The sequence below is a fragment of the Pangasianodon hypophthalmus genome, chromosome 2 (assembly GCF_027358585.1).
Source record: "Pangasianodon hypophthalmus isolate fPanHyp1 chromosome 2, fPanHyp1.pri, whole genome shotgun sequence".
Lineage (NCBI taxonomy): Eukaryota > Metazoa > Chordata > Actinopteri > Siluriformes > Pangasiidae > Pangasianodon > Pangasianodon hypophthalmus.
In genome coordinates this window covers 12,485-26,731 of record NC_069711.1, presented here as the reverse complement: position 1 = coordinate 26,731, position 14,247 = coordinate 12,485, and the positions used below count along the sequence as shown (strand labels likewise).

General features: G+C 38.9%; 1 protein-coding gene across 4 annotated transcripts; it reads right to left on the bottom strand.

Moving 5' to 3' along the window:
* Positions 1 to 4,344: 4,344 nt before the first annotated feature.
* LOC113545893 (histone-lysine N-methyltransferase PRDM9) lies at positions 4,345 to 11,316 on the bottom strand. Of its 4 annotated transcripts, none has more exons than XM_034299104.2 (7): positions 11,066 to 11,316; positions 8,932 to 9,010; positions 8,587 to 8,752; positions 7,546 to 7,817; positions 6,472 to 6,539; positions 6,137 to 6,327; positions 4,345 to 5,745 (listed from the first exon to the last, which is right to left on the bottom strand). In XM_034299104.2, exons 2-7 carry the CDS (start codon positions 8,998 to 9,000, stop codon positions 4,907 to 4,909), a joined length of 1,605 nt encoding a protein of 534 aa, XP_034154995.2. In that variant the 5' UTR covers positions 9,001 to 9,010; positions 11,066 to 11,316; the 3' UTR covers positions 4,345 to 4,906. The 4 variants fall into 4 exon arrangements, with proteins under 4 accessions (XP_034154995.2, XP_026801346.2, XP_026801345.2 ...); XM_026945545.3 differs by lacking the exon at positions 11,066 to 11,316 and adding an exon at positions 9,378 to 9,589 and having other exon boundaries at positions 8,587 to 8,767; XM_026945544.3 differs by lacking the exon at positions 11,066 to 11,316 and adding an exon at positions 9,378 to 9,589.
* Between the last annotated feature and the right edge of the window lie 2,931 nt (positions 11,317 to 14,247).

Sequence of the window (14,247 nt, the reverse complement as noted above, 5' to 3'; positions counted from 1 at the left end):
TCTAATTTAATACAACAATGTTCATTACATATTACTGACAACAACTTAAGCGAAAAGTAGAATCTTTTAAATATTTACATGAATTTCAGAGTTCCTAAGTATTTGGTTCAACTCCTTTTTGCTTTAATGACAGTGTGACTCGAGCTGGCATGGACTCCACAAGTTTGTGTAAAACCTGATGATCCATTTTAGATCAAATCCATCAGAGTGTCGTCTGATCTCACGCTTCAGCAGAAGAGATCAGACATGAGGAAAATCTGACCTTTTGTACAAAGCAGTTACAAACCTGCTCAATATCACACATTTGCTTACATTTAAATATCTAGAAATAGTGCAGAATCTTTAATATTAAATATTCAATATATTGAACATTTACTTTCTTTGTTTTAAATATTTCAAAATTCTAAAACTTTGTTTATTCCCAATTTTAAATGGGCCCAGTCCTAAAACATATTTTTCCTAAAACATTTCTATTTGTTTTTCACCTGAATTTTGTTGGTTGCTATATCACAGCAGTGTCAAATTAAAATTCTGCCTGGGCCACATCTGCATTTTGTGAGGCTCTGAAGGGCCGTAATCAACTCAACTCAATTCAATTTTATTTGTATAGTGCTTTTAACAATGGACACAAAGCACACAAAGCAGCTTTACAGAAAAATGCAATCAAGTCGAAGTCTATAATTTTTTTAAAAACTTATTTAACATATTCTTTTGACTAACACCAATAATCTACAGGCTCTGAAATTTCTATAGGAAAAATAGGGCTAACAGAAACTATGTATGCCCTATTAGGTAGTAACATTTATTATACTAATTAAAATAATTTTTTTATTTTTATGAATGCATTCCTTTGTTTAATCATATTTTACTGGATACCAGCTGCTGTGATGAGAAACTGGATTAGCCTGTTGGTATGATGCATTTTCCCATTTTAGCCAGACAGCTACACTAGATGTGTAGACCATTGTGTGTGCATCTATCACGATGCAGCAGTGTAATGTGTTTACAGCAGGAACAGATTAAACACAGACAGTGTTTCGGTGCAGTCACATCCCTGCGCCAAGAGTATGAGGTGCTGTATTGTGATTTAGGATGGGTCCAGAGAGACGGAGTGTTTCAGCCAAAAACTAAAGTGATGAGAACCGCTGGAGTAAAAAAATGAAGGGGTCCACTATGGATAAATTGACTGTGAGGTAACTGTCCAATCATACACTATAACTAACTTTGACAATCGTAGTACACACACACACACATACACGCACAGAGCAGGACATAAATCTGCTGTTAAATCTGAGGGATTTGGGGACTGGAGATGAACTTTCACCCAGATACTGAGGAGCGAGATGGAGAGAGAGAAAAGAAGAGGAGGAGAAAAGAGAAGTGAGTGTACTGAACAAGCAATTTATTACATATGTGATGTAATGAAACAGAGAAAGTCAGAGAATGTGAGAGAGTAAGCCATGATGAATGTGAACATTTTCTCCACACACCATTACTACTGTGCTATGATATGTGGGTGTGGTGACACACACACACACACACACACACACACACACACACACACACACACACACAAGCATGTAACTGACAGAACAGGTTGTTACTGTAGGTAAACCATGGCTTTGTGCGAATTAGATGAAAGTGTAAACATGATGTTACAACGTTACAACATAAGTCAGTAAGTTAAAGCCGAACTGAACTCAAAATGCAGCTCCTCTTAAATGGCTGCTTCATCAAGTCATGCAAATTACTGGAGAATAATAAGTAACTGAAAACTTTAGGACACAGAACCAGCATGCTAAACTAGCTAGCAAACTCAGCTAGTGTTAGTGATGTACAGATAATGGTTGTCATGGTAACATTGTATTCTGACAGGTTTGACTGCTAAATAAATGAGGATGTAAATCATAATCCTGATACTGAAATCCCACTCGTGTCACTAGCCAGTTAGCAAACCGGCTAGCCAGGGCAGGTAATGTTAGTGATATCAGGCTCTTATGGATGACAGTAGTACATGGGGTGTTTCTAATTTGCATATTTATGTATATTCATAGATTAATGAGGGTGAAGGTATAGGGATGTTCCTTGATAATTTCTAGTGATAACAACTCAATCACACTATCCGGTGTCTCTCAGATGACGGGGTCCCTTTTGAGTTTGGTTCCTCTCAAGGTTTCATTGGATTTCTGTAAAGCTGCTTTGTGACTGTGTCCATTGTTAAAAGTACCATATAAATAAAAAAAATAATTGAATAGAATAGTGGTTTCTTAGCAAATAAAAAAAGGTTAAATTTTAAAAATGTAAAAATAAAATAAAATAAATAATAATAAATAGTGTCCTGAAGATATTTATATTGTTTTAAAATTACACATGGGGTCTTTAATTCAAACTTTGAAATAAGTACCACAGAACCACAGAAGTTTAGTGCATATGTCAGATTCTCTCTCTCTCTCTCACACACACACACACACACACACACGGAGCTTGTAGCCCACAGTGAAACTGTTTATGAGGTATATAATGAGCACAGCAGTATTAAATTGGAGTCTGCAGGTGTGGAAATGTTTTTAGTTCATCCCGCTTCAGAGTCTTAAACACTGAAACCACAGAAACAGCGAGTCTGATTACTACACGTCTAATCGCTACTGTATGATTATTAATCCGTTTACATTCACTGAAACTGAAACATGGCGCTGACACTCACATTCAGTCAGAAACTAAAACACTGAGATCAGAATAATAATAATAATTCAGCACCAAGCTGAGCAGATTGCAGGGTGAATCGCACTTCACCCCCCGCTCGTCTAACCGGACATGTTTCTCTGCACCGCCATGTCACAATCCCGCTGCACACACACACACACACACTCACACACATTCTGACCCAAAAGCCACCGGTTAGAGCTCGTCCTCTTACCTGCCCCTGCCCGGTGGCACGCGCCTCGGGAGCGGCCGGGTTCCCTCATCATCCGGGTCTCAGTGTAGCGCTGCTTCCTTAGCGCGGTGCGCGCGGCCAGCAAGTGTCTGCGGCTCCACCCCAATTCGCACAGCGCCCTACGACACAGCGCCCTACAGCACAGCGCCCTACGACACAGCGCCCTACAGCACAGCTCCCTACGACACAGCGCCCTACGGCACAGCGCCCTACGACACAGCGCCCTACAGCACAGCTCCCTACGACACAGCGCCCTACAGCACAGCTCCCTACGACACAGCGCCCTACGGCACAGCGCCCTACAGCACAGCTCCCTACGACACAGCGCCCTACGGCACAGCGCCCTACGGCACAGCTCCCTACGACACAGCGCCCTACGACACAGCGCCCTACAGCACAGCTCCCTACGACACAGCGCCCTACAGCACAGCTCCCTACGACACAGCGCCCTACGGCACAGCGCCCTACAGCACAGCTCCCTACGACACAGGGATCTGCTACGCCTGCTTTGATCAAAAGGTGCAGGCTCTTTATTGGCATCTAGTATAATGAAGGCTACAGCAGGGACATAGCTTTTCCTGCAAAGCACCCCAGTTATGGAACACTGTACCAATTAGTGCTCAGGACTCAGACACAGTTTCAATCTTTATGTCTAGGCTGAAAATGTATTTGTATTTGTTTAGTCAAGCCTTTTGTTAAATAATTTAATAGAATAATTTTCTCTTGGGTAAAGGCATGGGCATACAGAATTTTGGTAAACTGGGATGTTTGGATACTGTCCCCACCACCACACACTCACTCAGGTTTGTGGACAGTGGAGTGGTGGGGTGCCTTCATATCTGCATTACTTTCTGGCTCTCCTTTTTAGTTATGCTGTCATAACTAGTCCTGCCGGTGACCCTGCTTGCATTCTGCTCATACTGTACACCCTTTAAACCACAATAGGACAAGAGCATATTTAATAATCTGTCGCCCCCCCCCTCAAGGTTTCTTCCTCATGTTGTCTCAGGGAGTTTTTCCTCACCACTGTTGCTTCTGGCTTGTCCATTAGGGATCTACAAATCTGCATATGGACTTCTGTAAAGCTGCTTTCTAACAATGCTGCATATTAAAAGTACTACAAAAAATAAAATTAAATGGGATTGAAATTTGTTATCAAAAGCTGCACTAAGATCAAGCAACACAAGCAAAGAGACACAACCCTGACCTGAGGCCAGCATTTGGTCATTTACTACTTTAATCAGTGCTGTCTCTTTACTGGGATGTGGCCTAAAATCCTGACTAATTTTATGAATGTGATTCTTATGCAAGTATGAGCTTAGCTGATGAGCTAAAACCTTTTCTGTAGAATTAGATGTAAATGGGAAATGCCGTGCCATGAGAAGAATAAAAAAAATTAGACTCATGCATATGTGAATAGCCTGCTCAGCATTGTGTTTTACTGGCAAAGTACACGTTTACATATTAACTTGACAAGGTTATCAAACTCAATGTGCCTGCATAACCATTGCAAGAAGAAAATTAAATATTAATGAAATATTAAGAAAAAATTATGCAAATAATCGATTAATGCCTAAGGAATAAATGAAATAACTCGCAACAAACAGCCTTTCTTCCAAGTGAGGAGGGCTTATGTAGGATGAAGAGGCCTGGTGCACTGTCCATGTTCCAGTTCATCCCAGAGGTGTTCAGTGGGGTTGAGGTCAGGGCTCTGTGCAGGACACTCGAGTTCCTTGGCAAACCACGTCTTCATGGACCTCGTTTTGTGCACATGGTGCATGCTGTCATGCTGGTACAGGTGACTAGTTCCAGTGAAGGGCCCCTAGTTCCAGTGTGCTTCCAACTTTATGGCAACAGTTAAGAAGGCCCACATATGTGATGGTCAGATGTCCACATAATTTTGGCCACAGTGTACCAGTTTAGGCAGTATACAATTGACTTCTAATGCAAATGGGCAGAGAAGGTGAACTACTATGAGCAGTGATATGTCTTTATGGCAGTGTCAATGCACTGATGTTTCTGGAGATCAACCTGTCTATCAAAACTCTTTCCACAATGTGAACAGTCATACGGCTTCTCTCCTGTGTGAATGTACTGGTGTTTTCGAAGACTATTCTGGTGATTATAACTCTTCCCACATAGTGAGCATTGATATGGCTTCTCTCCTGTGTGAATGCTCTGGTGTAGTTTGAGATGACTCTGGCGATTAAAACTCTTCCCACAATGTGAGCAGTGATATGGCTTCTCTCCTGTGTGAATATGTTGGTGTTGTTGAAGATTACTCTGCTGCGTAAAACTCTTCCCACACTGTGCGCAGTAATATGGCTTCTCTCCTGTGTGAATACGCTGATGTTTTCGGAGATTACTTGGGTGAATAAAACTCTTCCCACACTCTGAGCAGTGATAAGGCTTTTCTCCTGTGTGAATGCGCTGGTGTAGTTGTAGAGCACTCTGTTCAGTAAAACTCTTTCCACACTGTGAGCAGTAATACGGCTTCTCTCCTGTGTGAATACGCTGGTGTCGCTGTAGAGAACTCGGATGCGTAAAACTCTTTCCACAATCTGAGCAGTGGTGAAATTCCTTCTGCATTTCTTTGTGAGAGCTGTTGGAACTGAGAGTACTAAATGTTTGCTGATTAATGGAGCATTTTGTGGGCATCTGAGTCTCATATTTTATCTCTCTCAATTTATGAAGTCTCACATAATCCTCGTAGTGGCATCTTCGCATGTGTTTGTCGAGGTAAATTTGAGATGTATAGGAAAGTGTACACAAGGAGCAGGAGACAACTTGCAACAGAGTGCTTTTTACTTCTGGAACAGTGAAAGAAAAAAAATCAGTGAAATGCAACTAAATAAAACTATAGTTAGGTTTTTTTAGTTAGGCTTTTATAAATAAAACTAAATAAAACTACCCCTAGGAACATTTCAAATATAAAGGAGCAGTAAAATTATTTTAGATTATTATTATTATTATTACTCATTTAAACCACTGTAAGTTGCTCATTTATGTATTCATCTTCAGTAAGCGCTTTATCCTGGTCAAGCTGGTGGTGGAAAAGAGGAAAATGGCACTGGCTTGATTTTGAAACAACCATTTTAGGTTTTAAATCATATTGTATTTTAAAACCAAATATTTAAATCATAAAATTTTATTTTAAATATTTACATCCAAATATTTAAATCATAAAATCAAGCTCTTTACCATTTGCAGAACACTTTTTGTTCCAGAGGTGCTCAAATGCAGGGCCCTGATCTTTGGGGTATTCCTCATCATACCACATCAACAGCTCCTGTCCTGGGTTGATGGGTCGACGACAACGGTATAGAATCCCCCCTCGATACTGAAACGCCACAAGATTCTGCTCTTCATCATTATAAGCACAATTCACATACCTAAGAGAATGAGGCAAGGCAGCAGAAAGAGAAAAAAGAGGGGGAAAAGAGAGATCATTGACAGGAAAAAGTTCTTCCAACAAATAAAAAAAATTTAAAATCAGTGACTAGATAAAAACCCACATATACCAGTACATTCCTCACCTCATCCAGTTAGAATACATCTCTCTCTTGGCATCTATATATTCTTCACTCTGCCTGCTCCTGTATATCTGCAAAAAATTACACATTTACATTATACCCATTAAATCAGTATATGCATGCAAATTAAACGAGCTATATAGGAACAAGTATGATGGCCTTTGCAAATATAACCCTAACCCTAGCCCAAAAGACAGACAGTTAGTTAGTTGTTGGTGCTGTTATCTATTCTAATCGAATCTATCTAATCAATAGAATAGATAATATGTTAAGGATTTTAATATGTTAAAAATGAACAGACTTGGTTTATGGCACTCAGAAAAATGCTGCAGAATTTGAGTATGACACCACTGACCTAAATGGTGAAGTGTGAAGAAACCGTGTGGAGAAAATGTAACTGTTACCAGAAGCAACTTTTATTTCACATCCCAGAGCCTTTCCTATTTAAATAAACCATCAGTTTTTCTATGTTCAGTCTAAGCAGTCCTACCTCATTACTGATTAGTCTAAAACTGGAGACGTAGCGTACCTGAGATACACCAGAGACAAACATAGCATTAAATAGCATTAAATGTCAAACATAGGGTTGGGAATAGTTCAATCTAAAGATTCTAAAAGCACAGACTGGTTTTAAAGATGTTATTTATAAAGAAATCAAATGATAAACCAACAGCTCCTGTTACTCTCAGATTAGCCATTAAGTTCTGTAGTGAAATCAGTAACCTTACTGCAGGCAGACTTGGTACCCAACATCAGTATTTCTGTTTTATATGTATTTAAAAGAAGGAAGTTTATCTCATCCAAGCATTCATGAAAATATATATATCTATAAATCATATCCTACATTTCCCACCTGAATTTGTGTGAATTTATGTATAAGAGATTAGAGTCACTAATGTCAACCTTGATTAAGCGGAAAATGGAGAGCAAGATGCATTATTAACAGTGAACTGATGAGAGAAAATAGTAGCAAAAAAAAAAAACCCTAACCCCCTTCATCTTCAGTAGCGTACTGCATTATACCCAAAAACAGAGAAATTACCTTTTAATATTTATATTAAATTTATAATAACTCACCACCCAAGAGTAGCTGCTGTTCATGGCTTCCTCTCGTTCTACCAGCTCTCCCTGGTACGGTCCGAAGTGTGCACCAATTGGAACAGTCTCCCCCATATTAAACACTCCCAGACCTGCGTCAGGAATACTAGACTTCCGAATCTCTAGTCTAGGAGGAAGGGTTTGTCTGGCTCGGTCAGCAACCCCCAAGGGAACAGGAGTATCAGGGATGAAGAGCGCTGGACCATGAACCTCACACTTGTTGAAGAAGAAGGATTTGCAAACCTCACAGTCTGGATGGTGAGCAGGAACACAACAGGAAGAAATGATGACCAAAATAATTTAGCAATTAAATACTATTAAAACACAAGAGGAGTTAAACACCAGATGCCTAATCTTTTTTTTTTTTTTTAAATTGTGCAATCACACATGCCAAATTATGAATGTCATCTGATAACAGATGGGTCTGCAGTCCACTCAATGTCCATATTATACTGCACACCATAATAAACTGTAGTGAAAGAGATCTACTGTTCATCCACTGACTTGATTGTAGATATCTGTATATCTGAGCATCAGTACAGTATCACAGCTGGTTTTTACACTTTTATTACTGGATAGGAAAATATCAAACAAAACAACTTTCACAAAATTCTCAATATAATAAAAAAATAATAGAATACGTACTAAAAGAAAATATTAAATAGCAACATACAGCACATAAACCCCACACTTTCATTATTTAAAGACATGTCTGTTGTTAAAGAATTACAAAATACTCGTTTATTAAAAATAAATAAATAAAAAGCACATAAAAATCAAAAAACTAACCTGCTGTAAAGTGATTGGGCGGGGCTAAACTAAAATTATAATATCTAAAATGTATTAAAAATTAAAATTAAAATTGAGTATTATTTAGTTTTTCTGACTCTGATCAATAACCAAACTGATGATTAAATATACAGAGGCAGAGGCTCGGCCCAAATGACTGCAGCAGATAGTGTGTAGTGTAGAATAATGTGTGGGAGTGGTACTGAGCTCCAGAGCGGCCTGGTGTCTTACAGAGGTAGTCTTCAGTGTCAGCTGCTTCCTCTTTAATGGACATAACTTCAGGTATGTTGTTGAAGTCGTGTCCATGGTTGTAGATGTTCAGCTCCAGCATCTCCTCTTTCTTCACACAGACTTCTATCCCTCCATCTAAAGACTCTGTTTTCACATCCTCACACAGCTAAAGATCAGAACACTTATTCAGCAAAAAAAGAAAAGAAAAAAAAAATCAACACTGTTTATAAATCTTGAGATTATGCATGATTAGCAGAACAGCTTTAGGGAAACAAGGCAGTAAAATATTAAAGACTGGTTAAACTTTAACATCATGTACTGACACAAATTATCACCAAACTTCACCTGTGAGTGAGCAGGATCAGGAGCCCGAGACTTTCTGCAGCAGTGCTGTCTCTCTCCTGCTGCACTCATTATAACATCTCTATAAAAATAAAAGGAAATCAGAGAAATGTTTAAAGCTGTTTTACACCTTCAAAACTCAACAGTAGTTTGCTTTGCAGTTTATAAATTAAAACCATTTCAGAATATAAAGAATGTTATGTTATTATTAGCTAAGTTTATACTAATATACTACTTAACAATAATAATTGATATTATTATTATTATCATTATATAACATACAAATAGGTTAGCTGCCGCTAAAACAGAATTACAAATCTGTCCTCATTAGTGAAATAGTGCACTACGCAGGGAGCAGAGCGTCATTATTGCATACCTAATGTAGTGCACTTAAACCGGAAATTAGAGCTCAATTTGGGATTCGGCCACACAGCTTCGGTTTAACTTACCTCAGGTTTTAAAACAGAACGGAGTTTTAATCCCTTAAACCCAGACAAAATAACCAGCTTTTATTTTTAAGCTCCATCTAATCTAAGTGTAACTGTAAAACTGTCAGAAATAATTAAATGTGGAGATCTTTATTTCGATCTAATAACTCAACTGTTCAGGAGAGAACTGCGGCGGCTTTTTTCTTCTTCAGTGTTTTCTGACAGTTGGCGTAGCTGCTATTGGGCACGTTACCGCCACCACGTGGACTGGAGTATATAGTTCCAGGTTGGAGGAAGCCTATCCTAACAAAGTTGCACTAATCAAATTAAAATTCAAATTTTATTGGTCACAATTTTATTTACAATATTTGAATACACAAATTCATTTTATTTTTTTCATTTCATTATATTAATTTGTACTTCCTGTGGTCTAACTTGGGGGCCAGGTGTCCATAAATGTATTTCCAGATCAAGGATCAATGCTTAGAGTTAGAGGTGCAATCAGAGATTACGATTTTTGTCCAAGGTTTTAGGGTTAGAGGTTGGGGTCCTGGGTTAGGGTAAGTGGTTAGGATTAGGGTCCAGAGTTTAGGATAGGGGTTGGGAGTTGGGGGTTGGTTAGGAGGTCAGATTAGGGTGAGTGGTTAGGATTAGGGTCAAGGGTTTAGGGTAGGGGTTAGGAGTTAAGGGGGTAGATTTTTGGGTAGGGTTAGGGTTATAGGTCAGGGATAGGGATAAGGGTTAGGAGTTGGAGTTTGGGGTAAGAATTCAGTTTAGATCTTAAGGTAAGGGGTTAGGTGGGTTAGGGTTAAGGTCAGGGGTTTAGGATAGGGTTAGGAGTTGGGGTTTGGGTTAGAGGTTAAACTAAAGGGTTATGTTTTGGGTCCAGTTACATGTTAGGGTTAGGGTAAGGGGTTTGGGGTAGGGGTTAGGACAATTCCTAATTTGGGTTAGAGGTTAGGTATTGGATATGGTTAGGGATTAGATGTTGGGTTTGGTGATTAGGGACCACTGTAAATTCATATGCAAATAACTACGTAAGTGCTATGGTTCTCTTCAGTAGGTTCAATCAAGAAGAATGGACTAGGGATTTGGAGTCAAAGTGCTTGAAGGTAAGTGCTATTTTCACTTTTAGTGCAATTACATTAAACAAGTAAGTGCTTGATTGTCTTCCACTCTGTAAAAGGTAAGTGCTTAAGTCACTCTCCTATTTAATGTTTTGTGTTCAATCTTATTTTTATCACTCTAAATTTGTGTCATTCTCTATCATCTAAAATCCAAAAAATAGAAAAATGTTCTCCCTTGGTCCCTTGTCCAGCCTCCTGTTGTCAAACACCGGTGTCTATTTATCCAAACGCACAGGTTTTGTTGTTTTATGGCTCCCCTGAAACCTTACTCTCATTTTGATAATCCAGAGACATTTTAACACCTACATGTTAATATTTTTCTATGGTCATGAGAATTAAAATGTGGTGTAGACTTTTGATTTAAACTTGTGTGCTATAATGAATCTGGATTCTGCCCTTGTGTGGACAATGGAAACAACCCTGGCCTGGTCTTTATTTGACCATCATGGCTTTATAAGGAGCTAAAATATGATTTAAACTTTGGGTTAAAACTTATGTAATGAATATAAATTCTGCCCCCTTGGCCTGATCTTTAAAACTTGATTGTTTTTGTGCAGATTTGTGTTTAGAGCAATTTCTTACCTCTTTCATTAAATCCCATGGGAATCCATGTTTTTAATCTGTGTATCCATCTCATTTCACTTTTCCCCCTCTGTTTATCCGTCCAAGTTAGGTTGGCTTCCAGCCCTGAGATTGTTCATTTATCCAAACCATGTTCTTTAAAATGAATGATTAACTGTGAATTTTTTGTATTTAGTGATGTTATGTGTGTGTTGTTTTAACTTTAATATTAACGTGTTTTTACTTTCACCCGTGTAGCCTTTGTCACAGTGTGAACATGTTCAATTACAGTTAAGACTCAGAAATTTAATAGCAATTAAAAGGAAATGTTTGTTTGCTTAGTGGTTTGTCTCCCCCTACTGGCTGTTCTAAGGATAGTCCTTCATAATGTTGAGATTGTCATGTGACTGGTCAGATGATCAATAAAGAAGTTAATGTTTTTCCGTGCTGTCCAACTGTGTACAGATGTAGCAGAGAATAAACATCCATCTGCATTCATCTTTGGCCTTTGGTAGCTTTGTCGGTATGTTTCATTACTATTGTTTATATATCTTCCACAATATTTGATTATTTTTAAAGTATTCATAGTTTATGCAGATAGTTGTTCATGTCAGCTGAATTTTCTCATTGGATTGTATGGGAGCTACAGTGCATTCCTTTTGCTTCATTATTACTCTCATTTGTTTGCCTATTTAACTTCATGTCATTAATAGTGGACTTCAGGAGAAACCCCCCTGTTCTTCCCCTTCTCACCGTCATGGACAGCACCGTGGCTGCAGTGGAGTCATTCAAGTTCCTGGGCACCACCATCTCTTAGGACCTGAAGTGGGACATTTACATTGACTCCATTGTGAAAAAGGCCCAGCAGAGGTTGTTCTTCCTTCATCAACTGAAAAAGTTCAACCTGCCACAGGCGCAGATGACACAGTTTTACTCAGCTGTTATTGTCGGTTCTGTGCTCTTCTATAACTGTCTGGTTTGGGTCAGCCAGCAAATCAGATATAAGAAGACTGCAACGGACTGTTAGGACAGCAGAAAGGATCATTGGTGTGCACCTGCCCAACCTTCAGGACTTGTACAACTCCAGAGTGAAGAAGCGGGCAGCTAACATCATCACAGACCCCTCTCACCCGGGCCACAACCTGTTTGCACTCCTCCCTTCAGGCAGACGTTACAGATCTCTGTGCACTAGATCATCTAGGCATAAAAACAGTTTTTTCCCCCATGCCATCTCCAGCTTAAACAGCTAACACAGGAATCATTACCTGTGTTTTTTTATTCTATAATTCATTTCTATAATTCATCCTCCATCTCTAATTACTACCTCTTTCTCAAGTATTATGTAAATACATATGCATATCTCTTTATTTATACAGCTGTATATAGAGTAAATAATGCACAAATCTGTACATAAATCTTCTGTTCCAGATTCATACACATTATTATTTTTTTATTTTTATTTTTATTTTTTTATTGTTAAGTCTTACTATTTAAATGTTTTTTGTTCTCATGTAAGATATGTATGTATGTACCAAGAGCACCTTAAAGAAAACCACAACAAATTCCTTGTGTGTCTGCGCGCACACCTGGCGAATAAAGCTAATTCTGATTCTGATTCTGATTAATATGCAAGAAAAGCAAGAGTTAAAGCTATCATTTGGTAGATTACATAGACAGTTGAAAGAAGAATTTATTTCTTGTATGCATTGTGAACATAAATTCATATTGTTTTATTGTTTTCCTTTCTATTTCATAGTTTTACCTCATCCTTATTAAAAAATGACATTCCGTGTCTGAAATTTTAATGAAGGTGGAGTTTAGCTTGCTGTCAAAGTATACGGAGGACATATATAGAGGACAGTACACATGTAATGCTGTAAATGTATTTAAATTGAGGTTCTGGATAGTGGGAATCCCTAAAATATATTTTATTTTCTTGTAGTATTGTTCCCAAGGAGACGGCCGCTGGAGTCGTGTGGAAGTGAATCTAGAGCGGACCTGTAGGCCAAGATGACTTTGAAATTTTGCAAGGCAGGTACATATTCTTGAGTGAGTTTAAAATTGTTTTTGATCCTATTATTTAGTAATCATGTTTAATGGGAATAAGTTTGGAGTCTGGCAGCAGGGTGTTTGGAGATTGGGTCTTCATCTGTTTAAGCATTGTGGCTTTAAAGTATCTTAAATATCTTTTACTGTATCCCCTACATCCGAGGGCTTTGAACAGAACGTGGGTGGCATCATGAAAATCTTTTTCATCTGTGCATAAGCGGTAAAATGTATAAGTTGTAATTTGATCGTCCCTTTAAATGTGTAAGAGGCTTGAGGAAAAGGCTGTGTGTGTCCATTTCTTTGAAATAAACCTTTGTTTTGAGTGTCCTAGAGTCCTCTGTTGGTCCACTCAAAAACATGGTTGTGTCCAGAAATTGGATTGAGTGTTGACTGATATTGTGTTTTACTGTGATATTTGGGTGGTGTGTATTTGTGATTTTAATAAATCAGTCAAACTCTTTTGCACCATGCTGCCAAACTCCGAAGATGTCATCCAAGTATCTGTAATAGACCAATGGTATGAGGTCACATTTTTTAAGAAGGAATGTTTCCCAATCTGCCATATATATGTTTGCATATGCAGGCACAAATTTTTTGCCCATTGTTGTGCCTTGAATCTGCAGATAAATCTGCGAATCAAATTCAAAGTCATTTCAGGTTAAACTAATCTCTAGCAATTGTAAAATGTATTTATCTGGTGTAGATGGGTTCAGATGTTTTTTAAAGGCTTTTTTGATTGCTTTCAGCCCTAATTCAGTTGATATATTTTGTAGCAACGTGAGACCGCGGATGGGTTGAACACAGACACCCAGAGACTTAACATGTGGATAAAAGTGCTCTTTATTGGAGTATGCGGTGTCGGGGAAGTGAAGGTGAGCATGGCGTGGGCAGTGTGGTGAGGTCGGTGTCGTCCCGAGGACCAGCACTGTGAACTGGCAGCAGCAGTGCTTCCGAGAGACGGGGAGGACATGGCGGACGCGTGCACGGGTGGCGTTCACTGGTCGGCGCTGATGTCTCCGTCTGGAAGGAGGAACAAAGCACACATTAGTGAGGACGTGAGGTGGGCCTACCTTAACCTTCTGAGCGTGACCTCTGGCTCCTTTTGTATCTCCATATCGTCTCTGTGAGGGTAGATTAACGCCGCGGTAATGATT